This window comes from Oryx dammah, unplaced genomic scaffold, assembly GCF_014754425.2.
Source record: "Oryx dammah isolate SB20612 unplaced genomic scaffold, SCBI_Odam_1.1 HiC_scaffold_2, whole genome shotgun sequence".
Classification (NCBI taxonomy): Eukaryota; Metazoa; Chordata; class Mammalia; order Artiodactyla; family Bovidae; genus Oryx; species Oryx dammah.
The window spans coordinates 70,611,078-70,638,406 of NW_024070186.1; the positions used below are offsets into that span (position 1 = coordinate 70,611,078).

At 37.5% G+C, this 27,329-nt stretch overlaps 1 protein-coding gene across 7 annotated transcripts in view; it reads left to right on the forward strand.

Annotated features, from left to right (window-relative positions):
- Positions 1-27,329, forward strand: part of FXR1 (FMR1 autosomal homolog 1) — a 74,170-nt gene that overhangs the window by 7,468 nt on the left and 39,373 nt on the right. For all 7 annotated transcript variants that reach the window (XM_040251567.1, XM_040251599.1, XM_040251590.1 and 4 more), the window contains exons 2-3: positions 13,836-13,888; positions 15,429-15,522. In XM_040251567.1, the coding sequence (XP_040107501.1) occupies positions 13,836-13,888; positions 15,429-15,522 (147 nt within the window). The remainder of the gene's footprint in view (positions 1-13,835; positions 13,889-15,428; positions 15,523-27,329) is intronic.

Below are 27,329 nucleotides of genomic sequence, written 5' to 3' on the forward strand. Positions count from 1 at the left end.
CAGTATTTCTTAAGAATCAGAAATTTCATCTTTCAGATTCTTGTCTTTGTGCCTTTCTTATTCTGTTAATTAATAGTAGTAAAACTTCTTGACTTCTTGGCAGTCCAGTGGTTAAGACGCCGCTCTCTCAGTGCAAGGGGCAGGGGTTTGATCCCTGGACCAGAAACTAAGATTCCCATAGGCTGCACAGCGCTGCCTGCCACCTCCCCCAGAATAAAACTTCTTTCTTGATTCATTGCTTTTTGCCTTAATAGTTTTTTAGGTTATTTTCAAGCCATGTTTTCTAGTGACTTGATATATATATAAATAGTATGTTAGTAGACTGTCAGCAAGTATTTGTTGAATGAACAAATGAATCAGTCGTTCTTGGTTTCTGGACACTGACTTGTTAATCTTTATATAAACACAATGAAAAGAAAGTGAAAGTGAAGTCATGTCTGACTCTTTGCGATCCCATGGACTGTAGCCTACCAGGCTTCTCTGTCCATGGGATTTTTCAGGCAAGAATACTGGAGTGGGTTGCCATACCCTTCTCCAGGAGATCTTCCTGACCCAGGGATTGAACCTGGTTCTCCTGCGTTGTAGGCAAACGCTTTACCATCTGAGCCACCAGGGAAGTCCATAAACAAAATATATACTCAAAACTAACTTCATTATTTCTGAGTTTTGTTTCAAACTAAACTTAAAAAAAATTTTTTTTAATGCATTGATTCAAGTTAAGATACTGTCTCAGAACTTACGAAGTGAAGTGTTAGTTGCTCAGTTGTGTCAGTCTTTGCAACCCCATGGACTGGGGCTTACCAGGCTTTTCTGTCTGTGGGAGTGGGTTGCCATTTCCGTCTCCAGGAGATCTTCCCAACCAAGGGATTGAACCCTGGTCTCCTGCATTGCAGGCAGACTTTACTGTGTGAGCCAACAGGGAAAATATAGGACTAAAGTGAACTTCAGTTCTTGGCAAAAAGAAAGTCATTATAGTTTACTGTGGCCATTTGAAACCTACAAGTCTTTTCATTTCAGAAACTGTTGGATATTATAAACTTGTGAAGTTAATAAGCCTAGAACATTAGTATGTGAGTATTCCTCACATTTTCATTGCCATTTTTCATTCGGAACAGTTAAATTAACAGTTAAACAGTTCTAATGGATGCTGAAGTCTTGCTTTGCGTAACTTTTTTCCTTAATAGAACCTGATGCATAATGATGCAGTAATTTCTGTAATGCATAATGTAATTAGTAAATTTGTGGACTTTATAGCGCATGTGTCCATTGATTTATAGATGTTGTTCATGTTCGGTAGCAAAGTTGTGTCTAACTCTTTGCAAACCCATGGATTACAGTATGTCAGGCTTTGTCCTCTGCTATCTCCTGGAGTTTGCTCAGATTTATGTCCATTTAGTTGGCGATGCTGTCTAACCATCTCATCATCTGCTGCCCCCTTCTCATGTTGCCTTCAATCTTTCCCAGCATCAGGGTCTTTTCCAGTGAGCTGTTTGTGGCAGGTGGCCAAAGTACTGGGGGTTCAGCTTCAACATCAGTCCTTGCAGTGAATATTCAGGGTTGATGTCTTTTAGGATTGACTGGTTTGATCTTGAAGTCCAGAGGACTCTCAAGAGTCTTCTCCAGCACCAATTTGGAAGCATCAATTCTTCCGTGCTCAGCCTTCTCTGTGGTCCAAGTCACACATCCGTACAGGACTACTGGAAAAACCATAGTTTTAACAGTACTGACCGTTATTGGCAAAGTGATGTTTCTGCTTTTTAATACACTGTTTGTCAAAGCTTGTAGATCTTTTAAAGAAAAGTATATTGTTTGAAGTTAAGAAAATTTTTGATTGCAATTGCACTCTTGAATGTGCTTGTTACTGGGATCAAATTACAACTCAGATCTTTTAGGTGTTGTATGTAAACATTAAACACAAGTTTATTACCTAGAATGTGGATTTGAGGTCTCTAGAGATGGAATAATTAAAAAGATGTGGGGTGTGGTTATGTATATATGTGTTGTCTGGAAAAAGTGCTGACTGACAGTATTAAAGCTATATCTCAACTCTTTAAAGAGACTTATATATGCATATGCAAATATATAGTTTAATTGAGCATATACAGACTTGTTTTATTATAATTAAATCCCCCCCTCCCACCCCTGCCCTGCACATTTGGAATCCCTTCACTCTATCTGTCCATCCACAATCCATCATTTAGGTAGCCTGTTCAAAGCCAAGTAGACATCATGCCAGATTTTTTTTCATACTCCTAGAATGTAATAGATACAAATTCAGATAAAATTGTAGCTGTTTCTCAGCACTGCACTATAAAAATAGGGTAATCTAACGTCTTGGCCATTTTCTCTGGGGATGTAGTTTATTTTTTAATGGTTACATGTTTCACATAATTACCATGAAATTCAGCCATCCCTAGTTAATAAATACTTTGTTTCAAACATACATGCCACTCCATGTATATTTTCATTGGATAGGTTTCAAAGAGTAATAAGATAGCTTGATGGAAGGGAGATTTATCAGTTAACTATAATAAATGTTAACAGATTACATTCCAAAAGGCTTTTTTTTTTTAGTATTTTCTCAGTCAGTGAATCCCAGCCTCTTTACATCCTTGCCAGAAATAGACTTTATTATAATCTTTCATTTTTGCCAGTTTATTGAGTGTAAAGGGTTATTTGATTGCAAGTTTGATTTGCAAATCCCTACTTGTGAATTTTAATGTATGCTGGCCATTTGGATTTGCTTTTCCATAAATTGCTTGTTTTTCTCCCTTTTACTTCTGGGATATCCTTTTTCACTTTTTGAGACTCCTAGGATTCATTGTCCCCAAGAAAAAAATGCAAAAAAGCAAAATGACTGTCTGAGGAGGCCTTACAAATAGCTGTGAAAGAGAAGCAAAGCGAAAAGCAAGGGAGAAAAGGAAAGAAATACCCATTTGAATGCAGAGTTCCAAAGAATAGCAAGGAGAGAGAAAGCCTTCCTTAGTGATCAGTGCGAAGAAATAGAAAGACTAGAGATTTCTTCAAGAAAATTAGAGATACCAAGGGAACATTTCATGCAAAGATGGGCTTAGTAAAGGACAGAAATGGTGTGGACCTAACAGAAGCAGAAGATATTAAGAAGAGGTGGCAAGAATACACAGAACTGTACAGAAAAGATCTTCACGACCCAGATAATGGCTAGACATCCTGGAATGTGAAGTCAAAGGGGCCTTAGGAAGCATCACTACGAACAAAGCTAGTGGAGGTGATGGAATTCCAGTTGATCTGTTTGAAATCCTGAAAGATGATGCTGTGAAAGTGCTGCACTCAGTATGCCAGCAAATTTGCAGTGGCCACAGTACTGGGAAAGGTAAGTTTTTATTCCAGTCCCTAAGAAAGGCAATGCCAAAGAATGCTCAAACTACCGCACAATTGCACTCATCTCACACACTAGCAAAGTAATGCTCAAAATTCTCCAAGCCGGGCTTCAGCAGTACATGAACCATGAACTTCCAGATGTTCAAGCTGGGTTTAGAAAAGACAGAGGAAGCAGAGATCAAATTGCTAACATTCACTGACCTGCCTCTTGAGAATTCTGTATGCAGGTCAGGAAGCAACAGTTAGAACTGGACATAGAACAACAGACTGATTCCAAATAGGAAAAGGAGTACATCAAGGTTATATATTGTCACCCTGCTTATTTAACTTGTATGCATAATACATCGTGAGAAACACTGGGCAGGAGGAAGCACAAGCTGGAATCAAGATTGCCGGGAGAAATATCAATCACCTCAGATATGCGGATAACACCACCCTTATGGCAGAAAGTGAAGAACTGAAGAGCCTCTTGATGAAAGTGAAAGAGGAGAGTGAAAAAGTTGGCTTAAAACTCAACATTCAGAAAACTAAGATCATAGCATCCGGTCCCATAACTTCATGGCAAATTGATGGGGAAACAGTGGCAGAGTGTATTTTTGGGGGCTCAAAAATCACTACAGAGGGTGATTGCAGCCATGAAATCAAAAGACGCTTACCCCTTGGAAGGAAAGTTATGACCAACCTAGACAGCATATTCAAAAGCAGAGACATTACTTTGCCAACAAAGGTCTGTCTAGTCAAGGCTATAGTTTTTCTAGTAGTCATGTGTGGATGTGAGAGTTGGACTATAAAGAAAGCTGAGAGCCAAAGAATTGATGCTTTTGAATTGTGGTGTTGGAGAAGACTCTTGAGAGTCCCTTGGACTGCAAGGAGATCCAACCAGTCCATCCTAAAGGAAATGGGTCCTGAATATTCATTGGAAGGACTGATGTTGAAGCTGAAACTCCAATACTTTGGCCACCTGATGTGAAGAGCTGACTTATTCGAAAAGACCCTGATGCTGGGAAAGATTGAAGACAGGAGGAGAAGGGGACGACAGAGGATGAGATGGCTGGATGGCATCACAGACTCAGTGGACATGAGTTTGAGTAACTGGGAGTTGGTGGTACTGCAGTCCATGGGGTCGCAAACAGTTGGATACGACTGAGCGACTCAACTGAACTGAGGACTCATTGTAAGAGTAACCTTTCTTTGTCTGTAATCTGTTAACTTTATGGTATCCCTGTCCATAGAGAAGTTCTATTTTTTATGTACTGAACTATTATTTCCCTGTTAAGACCTCGGATGTCCAGCCTGGTTAAGACAGCCAGTGTCCAGGTTATACATATAATTCCTTAGATTTGCTGGTAGTGTTGTTTTCATTTATGTCATGTTTACTACATTAAAACTTATTTTGATTATTCATAGGCAGTTGTGCTAGCACCATGTATTTCATAGTCTCTGTTTTAAAAAGATTTTTTTCTATTTTTGCACATGCTCAAATTAGGTACTGTCTGGGATGGGAGGAAAGGAAGATGTCCAGCATTTGGGAGAGATGGGTCCCATTCTGTGTTGATACAACCTTCTGAAAATTGCTCCCAAAAGTCTCTAGGGTGCTCGGGGAATACCATAAAAAGTCCATAAAGGAGGATATTGTGACTTGCTTCTGGGGAGATAAAGCTAGTTAGGAGTCTTATTTTCCTTACCTTACTGCTTTGGTCCCTCTCTAGTTTTACCTACCACATAAAAAGTAATGGATCTGAGACCAATCTTAACAGTAAAACCAGTAATACTGCACACTTAATTTTTTTTCCTTTCTCTAATAAGGAGTTCTCTCTGTTAACCATATACACAGTCCAGAAACATGAAGGTGTTTATTGTAAATTCTTTATAAATTACTTGACATAAAAGTTCCAGAAAGAATATCTGGTATTTTGTTGGGGAGAGGAGTAGTTTTAAGTACTTCTGGCATGTCTTTGAGTGCCTAGAAATAACCTTAATTGAAGAAGCTTCAGCTCCTTCAGTTTGCAGCTTGAATGGGACCCTTATGTGTAAAAAATGGGACCCTTATGTGTAAAATTGTTTAGGTAAATATCACCACCTATGTCCGGGAGTCCCTAAGTCAATTTTCTCAACCTAATAGAGTTTCTCGTCTGAATTATAAAACAGAGAAACGCTGTTTTTTCAGTTTTTCCAAGGATTCTGCATAGCTAGTATTTTTCTTTATGCCTGGGTGAGGAGTTAGTTCATTACACACGATGAATGCCTTAGTGATTGAACTATATTATATTCTCTTAGAACCCTGATTAAGAAATAGTTTGCTGTATTCACTTTTTTCTTCTTTTAATCCTGTAAAATGGATCATACAGGTGTAAAGTGCAAAAACAGGACAGCAGACGATTCTAATTATTGATAATGTTTTTAGGTACAAAAGTAAGTGATGGGTGAAGATCTGTGTATAGTTGAAATTTGGGTCTTAGAGTCCAGAGAATGGATTATTTTTCTGTAAGTAGATTTGGGAAATCAGTGGAAGAGTTATACGATTTCTTTAGAATGGCATCAGTTGTAAGAAGCACTAAGAACAAATGTTGCCAATTGATCTATGAGTAGTCATAGTTTTATCTTTTAGAACTCTTGTTGTATACTTAGTGAAAGATTATCTTTGAACACTTGGATTCATAAAATGGAAAGTACAAGCAAAATAAATTGGCTGTGACATCTTTGTGCTCAGATGATTGTGTTTCTTCTTAGAATATTTTCCTCAGTGCCATGGACAATATTTTTCTCAGTGCCATGGAGAGCATTGATGTTGCATGCATACATTAAAAGAGCTCTCCTCTATTATCTCCAGGATTTTCTTTCAAGAATTTTCACTCACTGCAAGTTTTGATGCTGGTGCTTTCTTGATTTTATCAGAAGGTGTCAACATAACAACCTTCTGGTAAGAAACCTAAATCCTTCCTAAAATGGTACTTCATTGGTTTGCAGATTGAATTATCAAGGGGTTGCAGTCAAGTGCCACAGAAAATTGCAAGCAAACCAAGTTTGAGCATGCTTAACAGTGACATTTATATCCTGGCAGCCATTCAGCTGTTTGCTATTTTAAGATGCCATCAATTCTAGGAAGCATCCTGATTTTAGGGACTCAGAATGTTAGAATTGATGAGCTGGAAAGGTAGACTGGGGCCAGAGAATCAGTAAACTGATAATTGATCAAAGAGTAACAAGTGATCATCCATTTTGTCAGTTTTTTAAAAACAAAAACCTGAGGTCAGATTTTTCATAAATTATACTATTAACCTTTTCCTTTCTCAGGGGTTATGTTTTTGTAATTACATCTACCTGCAGCAGTGAACTTTTAACTGTGGAGGTTGGGAAAATGGAGAGTTTACCCAGTCAGAGGAAAGGCCCTATAGGATCTAACAAACTGAAGCCTGTCCCTCTTAATATATTGAGAATTTATTTTAGTTTATTTTTAAAATATTTTATTGAAATATAGGTGATTTACAGTGTGTTGTGTTTCTGTTGTACAGCTAAGTGTAAGTGATTTGGTTTGCATATATATATTTTTTCATATTCTTTCCCCTTATAATTTGTTACAGGATACAGAATATAGTTCCCTGTGTTATACTGTAAGACCTTGTTGTTTTTCTGTCCTGTATATAATAGTGTACATCAGCTAGTGTCAAACTCCCGATCCATCCCTCCTCCACTCTACTCCCCCTTGGCAACCACAGGTCTGTTTGTCAGTTTATGTTCAGAAATACAACATTTATTTATTTAGAAATGCAATATTTTATCATAAATTGGCTTCAGTAATTGAGCCATCAATTGTAATGTCCTAGTTCAGTTCCCTCAGTCGTGTCGACTCTGTGACCCCATGAACCACAGCATGCCAGGCCTCTCTGTTCATCACCAACTCCCAGAGTCCACCCAAACCCATATCCATTGAATTGATGATGCCGTCCAACCATCTCATCCTCTGTCGTCCCCTTTTCTTCCTGCCCTCAATCTTTCCCAACATCAGGGTCTTTTCCAGTGAGTCAGCTCTTCGCATCAGGTAGCCAAAGTATTGGAATTTCAGCTTCAACATCAGTCCTTCCAATGAACACCCAGGATTGATCTCCTTTAGGATGGACTGGTTGGATCTCCTTGTGGTCCAAGGGACTCCGAAGAGTCTTCTCCAACACCACAGTTCAAAAGCATCAATTCTTCTGTGCTCAGCTTTCTTTATAAACTCTCATATACATACATGACCACTGGAAAAACCATAGCCTTGACTAAATGGACCTTTGTTGACAAAGTAATGTCTTTGCTTTTTAATATACTGTCTAGGTTGGTCATAACTTTCCTTCCAAGGAGTAAGCGTCTTTTAATTTCATGGCTGCAGTCACCATCTGCAGTGATTTTAGAGCCCAGAAAAATAAAGTTAGCCACTGTCTCCACTGTTTCCCCATCTGTCTGCGATTAAGTGATGGGACCGGATGACATAATCTTAGTTTTCTGGATGTTGAGCTTTAAGTCAACTTTTTCACTCTCCTCTTTCACTTTCATCAAGAGGCTCTTTAGTTCTTCTTCACTTTTTGCCATAAGGGTGGTAATGTCCTAACACATTGGAAAAGATGACTAAAATGTAATTTGACTGTTGTGCTAAATAAATATAACTTTTTTTTTTTTAATTTCATGCCACTGATCCTGAGAAAGTCTTTAAAGAAGAGAAACTGGAATAGATCTTAAATTTTATAAGAATACTTGATCAGATTTGAAGGAGGCAGTCGTGACTGTGAGAGTTTCTTTGCTTGCTTAGGAGAATAAAATGATGGTCCTTTGCTTTTACCACTTGGGATTAGAGTCATTAAAAACATAGACTTCTATGGTGGTCTTCTCTGATGGCCCAGTGGCTTAAGACTGCACTTGGGGTTCTGTCCTTGTTCAGGGAACCAGATTCCACATGCCACAGCTAAAGATTCCAAATGCTACAGTGAAGATCTTGTGTGCTGCCTCAAAGATGTGACCCTGCCAAATAAATATTAAGGAAAAAATATAGTTTCCAATTAGGAAGATTATTCTGTTTCTTGATGGCCTTTTTTGCTCAGTCTATTGATAACCAGTAAATGCTTCTAACAAGAATTTTGAAGTTTAAGACTTAACAGCTTTAGGGTTTTGGGGTATGGGCTTCCACTTACATCTTGTTTTAGGGATTCAAGCTGTAAGACTTCTGTTAGTAGTTTGCTGAGTATTAAGATTTTTTAAAATTTATTTATTGATTGATTTACTTATTTTAGGGGGAGGCTGTGCTGAGTCTTCATTGCAGCACATGCTTTATCTAGTTGTGGCAAGTGGGGCTACTCTATAGTTGTGCTTTTGATTGTGGTGATGGCTTCTCTTGTGGACTCTGGGACACTTGGGCTTCACTAGTTTCGGCTCCCCAGCTTTAGAGCACAGGCTCAGTAATTGTGGCACACGGGCTTAGTTGCTCCATGGCACTTGGGCTCTTCCTGGACCAGGGATCGAACCGGTGTCTCCTGTATTGGCAGGTGGATTCTTTACCACAGAGCCGCCAGGGAAGACCCTGAATGTTTTTTTAAGTTTCTTTTTCCCTCTTTATAGGATAAGTAAATTTTGTGTTGTAATGAATTGCAGTAATAGAAGGTCATTACAGGATTTTTGAGAAACCTAAGTAGCAAGTGAATTTGAAATGACACTTTGCAGGCCAAGAAATTTTTTTAGACTAGTATGATGTGTTCCTAATGAATTTAATGGAATGTTTTCAAAGCGATTTATGGATCTCTGTAGATTTCTAAGCCATCACTCAAGCAGAGCCTCTGATAAATTGATCAGTATTTTAAACAAGGTAGGTAAATTAGATTTTGATATTGTGTTCTGGGACTTTACCTTAAATAGGCTTTTTAGGAAAGGTGCCTTATTTCTTCAAAATAATATTGTTATCAGACTTGACTTTTTGGAGTTTAAAAACATGAATTAGCAAAAGCATTCTATCATTTAATTTATAAGGATTTAATGGAAAGTGTTCCAGACAGAAGATGAGGTTTTTTTAATATTTTAAAAAATAAATAGTGTGTGGAGTCTTTAGTTTCAGCATATGGGATCTAGTTTCCTGACCAGGGATTGAATTCGGGCCCCCTCCATTGGGAGAGCAGAGTCTTAGCCACTGGACCGCCAGGAAGTCCCAAGATGAAATTTTAGGTTCAGCATTTATAATCTAGGGAGTAAAACTTGGGGGCTGTATGTATGTGTATAGTTTCAGCTTCTCTTTCTCTACAGTGAGAATGAGGCATCTGGAAGGTCTTTAAAAGAAATTGTGGGATCTGGAAGGTCTGCTTATTTTCAGAGTGGCTTTCTCATAGCCAGGGTCCGTAATTTATCTGTTCTGACTTTTGACTGTATAACCTCAACCTTTCAATTCCTGAAATTCATTCATATCATGTTTATTGTTACTTAAACTACAGGATTCTCCCCCCATGATTCAGTTCAGTCACTCACTAGTGTCTGACTGTTTGCAACCCCATGGTCCACAGCACACCAGGCTTCCCTGTCCATCACCAACTCCTGGTGCTTGCTCAAACTCATATCTATTGAGTCAGTAATGCCATCCAACCATCTCATCCTGTCATCCCCTTCTCCCCCTGCCTTCAGTCTTTCCCAGCATCAGGGTCTTTTCCAGTGAGTCAGTTCTTCGCATCACATGGTCAAAATATTAGAGTTTCAGCTTCAGCATCAGTCCTTCCAGTGGATATTCAGGACTGATTTCCTTTAGGATTGACTGGTTTGATCTCCTTGCAGTCCAAGGGACTGGCAAGAGTCTTCTCCAAAACCACAGTTCAAAAGCATCTGTTCTTCGGCACTGAGCTTTCTTTATGACTCTCACATCCATATGTGACTACTAGAAAAACCATAGCTTTGACTAGATGGACCTTTGTTGGCAAACTCTGCCTTTTAAGATGCTGTCTAGGTTGGTCATAGCTTTTCTTCCAAGGAGCAAGCGTCTTTTAATTTCATGGCTATAGTCACCATATGTAGTTATTTTGGAGCCCAAGAAAATAGAAGTATCTCATGGTTTCCATTGTTTCCCCATCTATTTGCCATGAAGTGATGAGACAGGGTGCCATGATCTTTGTTTTCTAAATATTGCGTTTTAAGCCAGCTTTTTCACTCTCCTCTTAAACTTTCATCAAGAGGGCTCTTTATTTCCTCTTTGCTTTCTGCCATAAGGGTGGTGTCACCCTTAAGATTACCCTAATCAAATTGAAAAACCTGGTTTTCAGCTGTAGTGTTCTGTAACTTGAAAAATGGGTGTTTCAGTTAGGCAGATATTTGGAGCCCGCACTTTGTTCTTTCTACTGGCTATTTAAGCTCCCACCTAAAAATTACCAAATACCTTGTCTTTTTTTGGTCTTTTTTATTGTAGCTTTAAATTTTAGTATTCGGTATGGATAGTGTTTTTTTGTTTTTCCCTACTGTTATTTAAAAGTTGTCGTTTTGAATGCTTTCTTGTTTGTTATTAAAGTGCAACTTCTTATTCCCTCAACAGAATTACAGTCCTTAGTGTTTCCGTGGAATTCCATTTAAATGTATATTGACGAGTTTAAAATATCAAGATGTAAAAATGAGATGTGGTTTACATTTTTCTAAATATTCTAATTCATTAAGTTTTACACATGTCAGCACATAGGTTGTGTGCAGTTTTTGTGTTGTTGAGGGTATTTCTAGGACTTTGCTGTTGTTAGTAGACTGTTTTTTTGGTTTATTTTTCAGCTGTTTATTTTTAGCTAGAAAAGAAAATTAATTTTGGTTAACTTGGGACCTTACTGAATCTTTGAGTTGTCTTTAAAATTTTTATTTTAGGTTATTTTATTTTGAATTGCTTTTGAAAAAAACAGTTCTTCAATTAGTTCAAGTGCTCAGATTTTTCTCCTATTCCCTTCATCCCTCTCTTACTCCTGGTTTACATATAATTTTTGGCATTCCTGAGTTTTGACTACATAATGCTTTTTTTTCATCAGGGATGGCTTTCTAAAACGTTTTGATTATACTTTAAATATGTTAAAGTGCCTTGCCACTTATCCATGATTATTTTAAATTGTAGTTAAGAGATTCAGCTGTAAATATATACCCAGCTGTATGAATGAACAAGTTAAGGGACCATTTTATGATGGCTTGGAATCTTCTGCGTTTGTATATACATAAAGAGAAGAAAAGGAAACGTCAGAGTATTCTGAGAAATAGGTTTCTGGGCCCGATGAGTATGAATAGGAAGAGACCAAATCCCCAAAGGTTGGACTAACAAGGAAGAGAGAAGATAGGGATACTTAGTCATAAAATCGTGTGCAGGAAAATGTTGCCATTGTTATTTGGCATTTCCTGACTCATTTTGGCAGAGACCTAACCCTGCCATCTCTTTGAGTATCTAGGAAACACCATTATTCTCATGAATTGAGACGTGTTTACTGTGTTCTGTATCAGTGTGTCAATTTTATAGAGATCTGACCATTAGAAGTTCTTTATCACAAGAATCTAGGGTATGGGGATTAGAACATGTCCTTTAATTGTTCACTATAGTCCAAATACACTTTACTTGGGTATCAAGTTTTTAATTTATTTAATCTCATACCTGAAAGGTACTAGCAATAAGAGTAGGTTCCAGAGTTATCTTTGTTCCTATAAATGTTAAAAATGTGTGCGCCCTAAGCTGATGCTGATGTTTGTGGTGTATGTAAAGTAGGAGTGGGGAGAGGTATAAGCACTGATTTTTAGATAGGAAAAGATTTTTATTATAACAGTAGAATTTTCCAATGATTTGGAGCTCTGGTTGAACTTATCCAATATACAAATTATATAGAAATGATAAAGATTAATGGAACATTTCAAACACTTTTATTTTTGTTTGTTAAGTACTAGAAGGCATTAGTGAAAGTTTGGCTGATCTCCTATGGAAAGATATGTCTTACTCTAATATTCATGAATTTGGTAATTCTCAGTTTTTGAGAAAATATTCCTTACCTTACAAATTCTTTACCTTACAAATGGCAAGAGTATAATAAAGAGAGATTTGCCGGTGACCAAAATGATTGTTGAAAGTAGATGTGCAGATAAACTAGTAGAAGTAGAGACTGGCTGAAAAGTCATTGTTGTAGTGTGATTAGAAAAATCACAGCTTGAACTGAATGGCATCTCTACCTTTGAGAGGAGAACAGTCTTCAGAATTGCAAGTCAGGAGCTACTACTGCACTCTGGAAAGTATCTTTGAGTTTTAGGCCTTGAATGAAGATATATGCATTGAAATGCCCCATAGCACGCAATTAAATCGATCACAGGCATTTGGAGCTGAAGGGCGATCCAGGCAAAATTACGGAATCATACAGTTGAGTAGCAAATGTGGGAGGAGGGCATTGAGAGACTAGATACATGACTTACATATTTTGTGATTGATCATCCTGCATTATTAAAGAAAGTAGAATGATTTTCAGCCTCATCTGTTACCTTCTCCTTTCGCCCAGGTAAAATTACAGAATCATACAGTTGAGTAGCAAATGTGGGAGGAGGGCATTGAGAGACTAGATACATGACTTACATATTTTGTGATTGATCATCCTGCATTATTAAAGAAAGTAAAATGATTTTCAGCCTCATCTGTTACCTTCTCCTCTCTTAAGACTTTCTTTAGTTCCAACGATTTTCCGAGGTGGCAGTGCTGATCTATTTACTTTTGGTTTTTCCACTGTCAGTTTGTTTCTTAGTCTTTAGTTTGCTGATTTGCTTAAAATAATATCTGACACATAGTGTTTAAATATTTTTGGAAATTGATGAGGACATGTTTTAAAGAAGTACTACAAGTTTGTGTGTGTATTTATTTAGCTAGTTGATACTGTATATTATGGGGTCTAGTACTCTTGCCTGGGAAATCCCATGGACGGGGAAGCTTGGTAGGCTGCAGTCCATGGGGTCGCTAAGAGTCGGACACGACTGAGCGACTTCACTTTCACTTTGCACTTTCATGCATTGGAGAAGGAAATGCAACCCACTCCAGTGTTCTTGCCTGGAGAATCCCAGGGACGGGGGAGACTGGTGGGCTGCCGTCTATGGGGTCGCATAGAGTTGGACAAGACTGAAGCGACTTAGTAGTAGTAGTAGTAGTAGTAGTAGTAGTAGTAGTGTGATAAAGATATTTTAGAAAAGAATTTAAGTGCCTAGTGGTTCAGAGTGTGTGAGCATTTGGCAAAGGTTGAGAATATTGCAGTTCTGACTGACAGTAATACAGTGTTATTTAATATCTGTTGTAATCATGAAAGAGAGATTAGGTAATTTGCAGGGTCAACACAACTCGTAAATGATGGACATGGAAAGCAAAACCTGATCAGTCTATTCCAAGCTCTGAGTTATCAGTATTCCATACTGTCTTTCTATCTCTAATATAGTGGTTTAGAGTTAAGGTAACATTTAATTGAATATTTATTTCCTTTTAATTTTTTTTACAGGGATTTATCAAAGATGTTCATGAAGACTCCCTTACAGTTGTTTTCGAGAACAAGTAAGTTATTTTTTATTGATAGAGATCCTAATTTTGATGATTGGTAGTGCCAAACTGCTGCTTTTGGGTATTCCTTTTGCAATGGGAAAAAGAAGGTGCTTTTGGGTGGGGGGTTCTTTGGTTTGATTATCTTTTTGAGTTAAAATGATTTTTAGTTTTTGATGACTTCACCTGGTTTTTTGCTCACCTGGTTTTTTCACTTGTCACTTTTTCCAAGACTCCTTTCTTTGCCAAATCACATGTGAACATGAATCAGTTTTTGCAAAAAAGATGGCATGGATGTAATTATAACCTGCATATTTCTTAAAACCCAGAATTTTTAAATGATACTATATAAGGCCTTCCAAATGCCATTTTAGCCACTTTAGCGAAATAAATATATTAGGCTGCCTTAAATTGCTTGATTAGTCTTAAGGAATAATAAACAGTTTTATAGATATTGTAAAGGTTAGGTAAAGTGCTAAAAATGTCAAAGATGTGTGCTGAGCTTGGTTAGGAAGGATTATAAAGAAGCACTATATAATTGAAGGTCAGAAAAGAATTGGGCAGCTTTCCCTTTTAAGCTGTTTCTGCAACTACCAGAAGAGCTATCTGCCCAACAGCTGTTTCATGTAGAAACAAGTGTTGAGATGATTCCTGTCTTTGAGCACCTGTTATTTAGACAGTAAAGATCAAAAGAAAGCACTCCCCAATATCTTTTACTTGTCTCTCTTTTGCCCATCGTTCGCATATAGAAGCCCTTCGGTTCAGTTCAGTTCAGTTCAATTGCTCAGTCGTGTCCGACTCTTAGAAGCCATAGGAATATATTATGTGCTGTTGTACCTCCCAGGCATATGAATGATTTATTAGAACCTAAAATAGGAAAGCATTTTAATTTTATCAACTTAGTTATAAAATATAGCACACAAAAAGCACAGCTAAAGCAGTAGTTTTAATACATTTGTATTTACTACAAAGATTAAAATATTTTTTTCTAGGTTTTAATTATATGTGTTCATTGTAGAAAAGAAATTGTAAGAAAAATCTTTTTGTAATTTACTGTTCAGAATAATATAGACTAGTTTTCTATATTTCTGTGAACATGTACACTAAAAAGGAATTATGCAGTTTATATTTTATAATCTTTGGAATTGTGTTCCTTTGACAGGTCATTTAGTTGTAAAAATGTTTGCAGCAAGTTGATCACTGTAGCAGTGTAGAATGACATTATTTTAAATCTGAGTCATTACTATGAGCTTAGCCTTTTTCATTTGCAGAATGATGTATGTGCTGTCACCTTAGGATGAATGATTAGGAAGGTAGTATGTAATTATTATCAATGACGTTAATTACCTTTGAACTTCATCAAGAGCTCTGCAAAACCTGTTCTAGCTCAACATTCTGCTTAGAAAAAGTTTTCAAGCAGAGGTTGTTTTTTGGGGGGGAAAGCTAAATGATTGATTTGAAAAATTTACAGTGCTAATGATAGACTATATAGCTTCTATATTAAGGAGTATTAGAATAGTATATATTAAAGTTCATTCATTTTCTAATCCTTCAGTTGGCAACCAGAACGCCAGGTTCCATTCAATGAAGTTAGATTACCACCACCACCTGACATAAAAAAAGAAATTAGTGAAGGAGATGAAGTAGAGGTATGTATTTATAAGTTTATTTTCTTGTGTACCTATTTTTTTGTTTCAAATAGATATTCTTGTAGGAAAATCTGTTAGCTGATAGAGAATAAGTCTAAATTCCTTTACTCTATTCTTCCTATTGGTAATGGCTGTGTAATGTAGCAGTACTTGAGTTTTGGAGACGGAACTGGGATTAATGTCTCAGTGCTACTGTTTTTAGCTTTATAGCCCTGGTCGAGTTTGTTTTTTTTTTAACCACTAGAATAAAAATAATTTGAGAATTAAAGATGATAGTGCATTTGAGTTGTTTTCCACAGAATCTGGTGAAGAGAACTATATGATGTTGGTCATTATTTTCCTTTTTTTTTGCTAATTATTTTGTCTTCAGCGTTTTCCTCAGTATTTTTGTAAAATGTTAGTATTTATCCTTTATTATAGTGATCATTAATATAGTTCATATGTAACAACGTGAAATGTTGTAATAAGCATACTGCCTTTTTGAATATTCTAATATTCAGAAAGATTTTAAAGGAAAAAAGCAAAAATCACTTCCTAGATATAAAATCCTATATTTCATGGTTCACATATTTCCCAGGCTCTTCCTTTTCTCTCTTTTAAAAAATAAAAATTGTATTTCTTTGTATCTTGTTTTTGTCAGTTAGTAGCTCCTAAATGTCTTCAGTATATATTTATTTTTGATTAAGATGTATGCTCTTATGTGACAGAAATTTTGAAATAATTATGAAATAGAAGTATGAATTTATTGGAGAGAGAAAATTTGATTTTTGATTTTTCAAGAAATTGGTACCTCCAAGGAGCTCAAATATGCTAACTGTATTTCTCACAAACAGTTGTCTTGATAGTGTTGAAAGATTTTCACATGTCATTTGTGCCTAGTTTATGTAGGCTAGGGTGGGAGAACTGGGGACACAGGTCAATCTTTAGTGATGAAACAGCTGTTTAAATGTTTTTATAAACACTTAACAGTATGTACTTTGTGCCACACATTGTTCTAAGTGCTTTGCATATGAGCTAATTTAGTTACTTGCCACTTTTATGCTTCATAATTTTTTAAATGGTAAATTTTCTTTTGAGTTAATTGTAGATGTTATGTTGGGAAGTCAGATTGTAGGACTTTAACCCCTAACTCACATTCTAAAATTCTGCCTAGATTTTAATTACTTGATCTAATTCTTCTGCTCCCCTGGAGTAGGAAATAGCAACCCACTCCAGTATTCTTGCCTGGAGAATCCCATGGCAAGAAGAGCTGGCAGATTACTACCCATGGGATTGCAAAGAGCTGGACACAGCTGAGCAACTAAGCATGCATTCTTCTGCTTTTGCTAAAAGCAAAGCATCTTATAGGCTTCCCTCGGAGGCTTAGATGGTAAAGAACTTCCTGCAATGTTGAAGACCTGGGTTCAATCCCTGGGTCGGGAAGATCCCTAGAGAAGGAAATGGCAACCCACTCTAGTATTCTTGCCTGGAAAACCCCATGGACAAAGGAGCCTGGCGGACTACAATCCATGGAGTTGGACAGGATTGAGCGACTAACACTTTTTTCAAAGCAGGTTATAACTTCATTGTGTCAGGGTGCCACATGTGTGGCGATCAGTTCTGTGAGTAGTTGCTTTTCATATTTTAAAAAATTGTTGTTCAGACAGTTATTGGTAGTGTAAAGGCTCAGGTTAAAGGGAGGACTTGGCAGAATGCTGAAGGTATTGTTGTTACAGTGTGCTTTCCTCAGTCTCAGAAGATCCTGTCCAGTTGCTGGACCATCTTTATGGCTTGGGCTCCCCTACCTCCCAGCCAATTGTATACAAAACTTTATTGAATGATTTGGAAATTAATGATTACAGGGTGTTTTATTTCACTTTGTTTTATGGTTCAGTCTTGGGAAATTTTATTCCTTAAAAATATGAGACTGGTGGTCTGGAATTAAGATGTTACTATTACTTTAATTTTTGAAAATTCATATGAGGAAAAAGTTTAAAATTAATCTTGCCACCTGTGGATTTATTTATTTATTTTTAGTTTTTGCCACCATGAATTTAGGAATTTATCCTTAGGATGTGAAATGTTTAAGAACTATGGTTATTAGTCCTTTATATTTTGAGCCATATAACTTTAGAGTCACAAAGCTTCATATAAAAAGTGAAATGATACAGAATTCCCTAAGGTAACAAGTGAACTTCCCTCTAGTGTAGGCATGTTGGTGTGCTTTTCTGCCAATCCCAGCTTAAATCTCATTTACCAAAGTTGAGTCTCTTCAAATTTTTTCTTTGCATTTATAAAGAATATGTGTTCTTTTTAAGTTAAACAAATTGGGAATACACCTTATTTATAAATTTTTGTGTTCAATTAATTAATGTATCAGACATTTTCCTGTCTGCACGTACAGATTTAACCTTATTTTCCTCATCACACCATGGTATTGGGTGGTACAGATGTATTATAATTAGAAATCATTGAAATTACTGTGTTTTTTTGCTTTTATTTCCCCCTCCTGCCCCCACCTCAAATCCAGATTTAGTGTTCTTATGTAAATCATCATCTTATGGTAGTATTAAATTTTGGTGATTGACACCAAAATTTTGTCCTTCAGAAATGATCCTTGAATGACCACTTGATAAGTTTGCTAATGCTCAAGATGTTTGCTCCTCATAGATCGACTGACTGGATTAATATTAATCTAATCTGTAAGATTTCATAAATATGGTAGAAGTTGTTGTCTTTTATATTTTGTGAACCTTGAATGCTAGTGATACACAGTGTCTTCTAAACTGGTTTTATGACTGTTAGCTGCTTGTTCTGTTTATTGTGTTTTTATTCTTGATCCATGTGGTTTTTTTATGTCAAATATGTTTATATTTTATGGGTAAGCTTCTATCTGTTGTATATTGTGTTTTCTCCCAGGCAGTCTGTGCTTAGTGACTTTTGCCATTAAGAACTTATTTCTTCACTTATTCAGGTCTGCCAGTTTCCCCAGTATGACCTCCAAGATAACGCATTTTAGTAGTTCCACAGATGTGGCCCCCCTTTTTAAATTTTTTTAAAGAGCATTTAGGTTTTTTTTTTTTAACTTTTTATTTTATATTGGAATATAACCGATTAACACTGTTGTGATAGTTTCAGGTGTACAGAAGAGCACCTCAGCCATACATACATATGCATGTCTCCATTCTCCCCCAAACTCCCCTCCCATCCAGACTGCTACAAACATTAAGCAGAGTTCCCTATGCTATACAGTAGGTTCTTGTTGGTTATCCATTTTAAATATACTGGTGTATGCCTGTCCATCCCAAATTATGAAACTACCCCTTCCACCCATCTTCCTTTTCTAAGTCTGTGTTTCTGTTTTATAAATAAGCTGATTTGTATCATTTCTTTTGGCCACTATTCTCTTTCTGCTAGTTGTCAGTACTATAGTACCAGTGAAAACAGCTGACACTGGGCTTCCTTGGTGTCTCTGTGGTAAAGAATCTTCCTGATAATGCAAGAGATGTAAGTTCAATCTCTGGGTGGGGCAGAGCCCCTGGAAAAGGAGACAGCAACCTACTCCAGTATTCTTACCTGGGAAGTCCTATGGACAGAGCACCCTCTGGTGGACCACAGTGCATGGGTCTCAAAAGAGTCGGACACGACTTAGTGACCAAACACCTGACACACCATGAAATATATAATTAACTGACTTTTTAAACACTTATCTCAGTTTGAAATAACAGTTTCTTGAGGGCCTCTTTGAAATTCTATGAATATCTTTACTAACCTTTCCAAGTTTCCTATAGCCTGATGGTTAGGGAGTTGATAACCAGGTTAAGTTTTTGTCCTGTATGTTACTCTAATATATCATGCTATATTCGCAGGGTATTGTCAGTTTTGTGCCAGATTACCAACTCTTACAGCTGTAGGAACCATTTCTTTTTGAAGAACAGAAAGATGACTTTGATTTGGCCATTATTACTTGACTTAGAACAGAAATGATACAGGAAGGAGTTTTTCATTAGCTATTCAGGCATTTATCTAAAGTCTAGCTGTATGACAGAGACCTAAAAAGACATTTCTCCAAAAGACATACTGATGGGCAACATACAGATACTCACTTCAGCTAATTATTATTATGGTTGTTCAGTTGCTAAGTTGTGTCTGAGTCTTTGTGGACTTGTGGACTGCAGCATGCCAGGCTTCCCTGTCCTTCACTATCTTGCAGAGTTTGCTCAAACTCATGCACATTGGGTTGGTGATGCCATCAAACCATTTCATCCTCGATCACCCTCTTCTCCTCTTGCCTTCAGTCTTTCCCAGCATCAGGGTCTTCTCCAGTGAGTCGGCTCTTTGCATCAGGTAGCCAAAGTATTAGAGCTTCAAGTTCAGCATCAGCCCTTCCAGTGAATATTCAGGGTTAATTTCCTTTAGGATTGACTGGGCTTGATCTGTTTGCTTTGCAAGGGACACTCAAGGGTCTTCTCCAGCACCACAATTTGAAAGGCTCAATTCTTCAGTGCTCAGCCTTTGGTCCAACTAGCATATCCATATATGACTACTGGAAAAACCATAGCTTTGACCATACTGATCTTTGTCTGCAAAGTGATGTCTCTGCTTTTTAATACACTGTGTAGGTTTGTCATACCTTTTTTCAAGGAGCAAGCGTCTTTTAATTTCATGGCTGCAGTCACCATCTGCAGTGATTTTGGAGTCCAAGAAAATACAATATGTCACTGTTTCTGCTTTTTCCCCATCTATTTGCCATTGAAGCAATGGCACCAGATGCCATGATCTTAGCTTTTTGAATGTTGAGTTTTAAGCCAGCTTTTTCACTCTCCCCTTTCACCTCATCAAGAGGCTCTTTATTTGCTTTTCATTTTCTGCCATTAGAATGGTGTTGGTGGTTCAGTCACTAAGTCGTGTCCGACTCTTTGCGACCCTGTGGACTGCAGCACACCAGGCTTCCCTGTCCCTTACCATCTCCCAGAGTTTGCTTAAACTCATGTCCATTGAGTCAGTGATGCCACCATCTCATCCTCTCTTGTCTCCTTCTCCTGCTGCCTTCAGTCTTTCCAAGCATCAAGGGTCTTTCCCAGTGAGTGGGCCCTTCACATCAGGTGACCAAAGTATAGGAGTTTCAACTTGAGCATCATTCCTTCCAAAGAAATCCCAGAGCTGATCTCCTTCAGAATGGACTGGTTGGATCTCTTTGCAGTCCAAGGGACTCTCAAGAGTCTTCTCCAACACCACAGTTCAAAAGCATCAATTCTTCGGTGCTCAGCTTTCTTCACAGTCCAACTCTCACATCCACACATGACCACTGGGAAAACCACAGCCTTGACTAGACGGACCTTTGTTGGCAAAGTAATGTCTCTACCTTTCAATATGCTGTCTAGGTTGGTCATAACTTTCCTTCCAAGGAGTAAGCGTCTTTTAATTTCATGGCTGCAGTCACCATCTACAGTGACTTTGGAGCCCCCAAAAATAGTCTGACACTGTTTCCACTGTGTCCCCATCTATTTGCCATGAAGTGATGGGACCAGATGCCATGAGCTTCGTTTTCTGAATGTTGAGCTTTAAGCCAACTTTTTCACTCTCCTCTTTCACTTTCATCAAGAGGCTTTTTAGTTCTTCTTCACTTTCTGCCATAAGGGTGGTGTCATCTGCATATCTGAGGTGATTGATATTTCTCCCAGCAATCTTGATTCCAGCTTGTGCTTCTTCCAGCCCAGCGTTTCTCATGATGTACTCTGCATATAAGTTAAGTAAGCAGGGTGACAATACACAGCCTTGATGTACTCCTTTTCCTATTTGGAACCAGTCTGTTGTTCCATGTCCAGTTCTAATTGTTGCTTCCTGACCTGCATATAGGTTTCTCAAGAGGCAGGTCAGGTGGTCTGGTATTCCCATCTCTTTCAGAATTTTCCACAGTTTATTGTGATCCACACAGTCAAAGGCTTTGGCATAGTCAATAAAGCAGAAATAGATGTTTTTCTGGAACTCTTGCTGTTTCGATGATCCAGCAGATGTTGGCAATTTGATCTCTGGTTCCTCTGCCTTTTCTAAAACCAGCTTGAGCATCAGGAAGTTTGCGGTTCATGTATTGCTGAAGCCTGGCTTGGAGAATTTTGAGCATTATTTTACTAGTGTGTGAGATGAGTGCAATTGTGCGGTAGTTTGAGCATTGTTTGGCATTGCCTTTCTTTGGGATTGGAATGCTATTAGCAGTCTGCTAATTAAAGAAAGGGAATGTCTTAAAACTCAGGATGGCACCAGGCCCCTCACCCACAAGATCCATTTTGAGATAGTCTTGGCACCAGGTGAGTCATGCCATGCCATAAAATAATTGACATGAATCTTGAAGAAAGGCAGATTCCCCATACAAATATATAGTTTCGTTAACATAGATTAGGAGAACAATGTATGAGTATAACATACTGGTTTTGTCTTGATGGTTCTGAGCCTTTAGTTGGAACCGACTTGAAAACAGAGTCTGAGGTAAGTGCATGGTGTACATTAACATAGTTTAAGACAAAACATTGCCATAAGCAAAATACATTGGTTAGCTCAAGGTTTGAGATAAGTTCACGTGGAACCAGTTGTCATTATGGCAACACAAGAGTTTTAAGAGAAACCTCTTTTTAAATTTGTATAGAGAAGGGGAAAAAAATGTGACACTAGTTTGTTTCTTCCTGCCGCTTGCTGCTACTGCTAAGTCGCTTCAGTCATGTCCAACTCTGTGCGACCCCATAGACGGCAGCCCACCAGGCTCCCCCATCCCTGGGATTCTCCAGGCAAGAACACTGGAGTGGGTTGCCATTTCCTTCTCCAATGCATGAAAGTGAAAAGTGAAAGTGAAGTTGCTCAGACGTGTCTGACTCTTCGCGATCCAATGGACTGCGGCCCACCAGGCTCCTCCATCCATGGGATTTTCCAGGCAAGAGTACTGGAGTGGGGTGCCATCGCCTTCTCCGATAAAAAAATGTCTGACACTTGCAGCCTATTTTCTCCATTTGGAGACCCCTGGCCTTCCTGCTTGTTACCCTCTCATTCTCCAGCACCACAATTTGAAAGCATCATTTCTTAGGCACTCAGCCTTCTTAATGGTCCAACTCTCATATCCATACATGACTGCTGGAAAAGCCATAGCTTTGACTAGATGGACCTTTGTCAGCAAAGTGATGTCTCTGCTTTTTAATACTCTGTCTAGGTTTGTCATAGCATTTCTTCCATAGAGCAAGTGACTTTTAATTTTATGGCTGCAGTTGCCATCCACAGTGATTTTGGAGTCCAAGAAAATAAAGCCTGTCCCTGTTTGCCATGGAGTGGTGGGACTGGATTCATGATCTTAGTTTTTTGAATGTTGAGTTTTAAGCCAGCTTTTCCTCTCTCCTCGTTCACCCTAATTAAGAGGCTCTTTAGTTCCTCTTTGCTTTGTGCCATTAGGGTGGTATCATCTTCATATCTGAGCTTGTTGATATTTCTCCTGGCAATCTTGATTCTAGCTTGTGATTCATGTAGCCCAGTGTTTCACATGATTTATTTGGCATAGAATTTAAATAACCAGGGTGACAGTGTATATACAGCCTTGACATACTCCTTTCCCAATTCTGAACCAGTCTATTCCATGTCCACTTCTAACTGTTGCTTCTGTATACAGGTTTCTCAGGAGGCAGATAAGGTGTTCTGGTATTCCTGTTTCTTTTAAGAATTTTCCACAGTTTGTTGTGATCTGCACAGTTAAAGAGTTTAGCATAATCGGTGAAGTAGAAGTAGATGTTTTTCTGGAATTTGCTTGCTTTTTCTATGATCCAGCAGATGTTGGCAATTTGATTTCTGGTTCCTCTGCCTTTTCTAAATCCATCAGAAAGTTCTCCAGTACATCTGGAAGTTCTCATTTAACGTCATTGTGAAGCCTCGCTTGAAGGAATTGAGCAATACTTGTTAGCATGTTAAATGAGCACAATTGTACAGTACTTTGAACGTTCTTTGACATTTCCTTTCTTTGGGATTGAAATGAAAAGTGACCTCTTCCAGTTCTATGGCCACTGCTGAGTTTTCCAAATTTGCTGACATATTGAGTGTATCACTTTTAACAGCATCACCTTTTAAGATTTGAAATAGCTCAGCTGGAATTCCATCTCCTCCACTAACTGATCATAGTATTACTTCCTAAGGCCCATTCGACTTCATGTTCCAGGGTATTTGGCTCTAGGTGAGTTCCCACACCATCATGTGTGGCTAATTATTAGAGAAATGCAAATCACAATTACAATGAGATATCACCTCATACTGGTCAGAATGACCATCATCAAAAAGTTTACAAATAAGTACTGAAGAGGGAATGGGCTTCCCAGGTGGCACTAGTGTTAACCTGCCTGCCATAAGAGCCTTGGGTTCAATCCCTGGGTTGGGATGATTTCCTGGAGAAGGAAATGGCAACGCACTCCAGTATTCTTGCCTGGAGAATCCTATGGACAGAGGAGCCTGGCCGGTGGCGTAGTCCATAGGATTGCAAACAGTCTAGCGTGACTGAGAACACATCAAGAAGAAATAGAGGGTATGGAGAAAAGGGGACCTTACTGCATGTTGGTGGGAATTCACATTGGTGCAGTCCCTATGGAGGCTCTTTTAAAAACTGAAAATAGAACTGCCATGTGATACAGCAGTCCCACTCCTGGACTTAGATTTGGAGAAAACTAATTTGAGAAGATATAGGCACTTCATTGTTCATAGCAACGCTATAATAGCCATGACGTGGAAGCAGCCTAAGTGTCTATTGATAGGTGAGTAGATAAAGAAGATAATGGAATTATATATATGCGTGTGTATTTGTGCACACTTCAGTATGTATATACATACAGCGGGGTATTAGTTATAAAAAGGAATTAAATAATGCTATTTGCAGCAACATAGATGAACTTAGACGTTACTGTACTTATGAAGTAAGCCAAAGACAAATATTTATATCACTTAAAAAAATTTTTTTTAAATTTCTTGGTTGTGTCGCACAGCGTGTGGGATCTTAGTTTCCCAAACAGGGATTGAACCCATGCCATCTAATTTGGAAGTCCAGAGTCTTAAACTAGACCACCAGGGAATTGCACATTTGATATCACTTGTATGTGGAATCTAAAATGAATGAACTTATGAAGTTCGTGAACTTATAATGAAGCCATAAATGAACTTATTTATGAAACAGACTCACAGACATAACAAAACTTAGGGTTACCAATTGGGAAGGGGAAAGGGATAAATTAGGAATTTGGGATTAACATATACACACTACTATCTATAAAATAAACAACTAGGACTTACTGTATAGTATAGGAAACTATATTCAATATTTTGTAATAACCTATGATGACAAAGAATCTGAAAAAAAAAGTGTGTGTGTGTATGTATGTGTGTGTATATATATATATATACACACATACACACAAAACTGAATCACTGCTGTGCATCTGAAACACAGTATTGTAAATCAGCTATACTTCTGTTTGAAAATTATAATTTAAAAAATTCAGCCATCTGAACTTTCTGTTCTTGTTGGTCGGGTCACAATTTCACCTGGCTTACTCTAAAATTTTACCACTTTACAAACATGTTTGGTTCCTTCAGATTTGCCTTTTCAGCCAGCCTGTGAGATTTACATGAAATTATAAAACATAAGTTAGTGTGTCTAGGAATGGCCTCAAGAAGACACTATATGGCCTGTACTAGAAAGTTGGTTTTGAAAAGTCTTAAGATTCAAAGTTTCTTTTTTAAACCTAATTAGTGGCTTTGTATTTGATTTCTTAAACAGTAATGGCGTATATTTTAAAATCTTTCTAGTCTCATAATTAATTTTTTTGATTAAGTATTTGCTTAAATAGTTGATTTTGCTAACTAAAGATTGCTAAGAAAATTGGTAATTCCCTGGGGGTCCAGTGATTAAGACTCCGCACTTTCACTGCTGAGGACCTGGTTTTGATTCCTGATCAGGGAGCTGAGATACCCTGTAAGCCATGTGGCATGGCAAAAAAAGAGAAGAAAAAAGATTGCCAAAAATGTAATTCTCAGCTGGTAAAGTTGGAGATGATGGGAAAATGAGTTTCTTAGGTTCTCTTAAGCTGGATATATGGTATAATGTTCTGGCATATTGAAAAGCCAATAGAAAAAATGTTTTCCCAGTGAGTTCACGTGTAAGATGCTTTGTTTTTATTATCTTATTTAGCAAGTTAATGACACATAAACATGTTACATAGGAAGCCTGACATTTCAAGGTAATCTGTAATTTTTTAAGACTTAAGTTTTTCCTCTTGGGTTTAACATATTTAATATTTTAAAACTTTTTTTTTTTTGGAATTGTGAAATCTGGTTGAAATACAGATTAACAGGTTTTTATTCTTGTGACATACACATTTTCTTCCATCTTTTATGGCAGATAGACATTATGGCTCTACTTCTTTATAATTAGTTATAATCTTGTGATAAGTCCCTTGAAAGATTTGGTAAAAGGAATAAGAATAATTTGATAGGATACTCTCTTACCTTACCATGTGGCATGCTGAGTCTTACATCCCTAACCAGGGATCCAGCCTGCACTGCTATAGTGTAAGCACTGAGTCATAAACCACTGGATTTCCAGGGAAGTCCCTTTACTGTACAGTTTTTTAAAGTTAATATAATTATATAAAAAAGTACAATATACATCTATAATTTATATTTTGCCTTTCTAACAGTTTTTAAATATATTTCTTTTTTATTTTGGTCTGTGCTGGGTCATCATTGCACCACGTAGACTTTCTCTAGTTGAAGTAAGTAAGGGCTACTTTCTAGTTGGCAGTGTTCGAGCTTCTATTGCAGTGGTTTCTCTTATTGAGGTGCACTGGCTCTAGGGCAGGCGGGCTTCTGTAGTTGCACGCTGAGGGCTCTGGAGTGCAGCACTCAGTTGTTTTGGCACATAGGCTCCCAAGGCATGTGGAATCTTCCCGGACCAGAAATCAAACCTGTCCCCTTGATTGGCAGGTGGATTCTTAACCACTAGAACACCAGGAGAAGTCCTGCATCTTACTTTTAAAAATGTGTAAGTTTGGTTCTTGGAACCACTTTGAAAATTATAGCTGTGTGTAGTTAGAGTCAGTCTTTCTCATAATACCAAGTCAGCATTGTTAGTCCTTGTGGTTGGAAATGCTCATATGTTAAAGGATGAATGAATATATTCTGTATTATTTACATCTTTTTCTTTGGGGGGAATGATTTGTTATAGTATCAGCCACTAATGCTAATAAGATAATACTGTTGTGTAAGTAGATAAAGCACCTTAGTGTTTTCTAGATGTTAAGCTTGCTTTCCTAATGTACATTTTCTATTCATAGATTGTAATGAGATGAAATAGATGTGAACAGTAGTCAACAAATGTTTTTCATGTAGTTGTAAAATAGGTCATTATGATTAAATATTTAGTTTAATGCTTGCCATCATTTAGAACTTGATAAAAACTGGTAAAAAAAATATTCTCTACTTGAGTTTTCACATTATTTCCATTTGGTTATAACTTTGAAAGGCCTTGTTGAATATTATTAACTTGAATGAAAAGTTGATCACATTAGGATCTGGAATGGTATGCTATTTAAGTCATAATTTGGTTATATGCTAGAATTTGGAGCCCAGTAAGGTTTGACTTGAATTAATTTGGTAGAAAGAGTACTGAACTGTATAGTATAGATTTTGGAATTTTATTATGCCATGAAACTATAACCTTCTTCAGTGTGGTTACTGTTGTGTTTTTAGGTGTCTCATGGGCACCCCTTAGTCGTCGGCTTTTCTAAAGCTCTTTCTTAGATTTGAAGAAACTT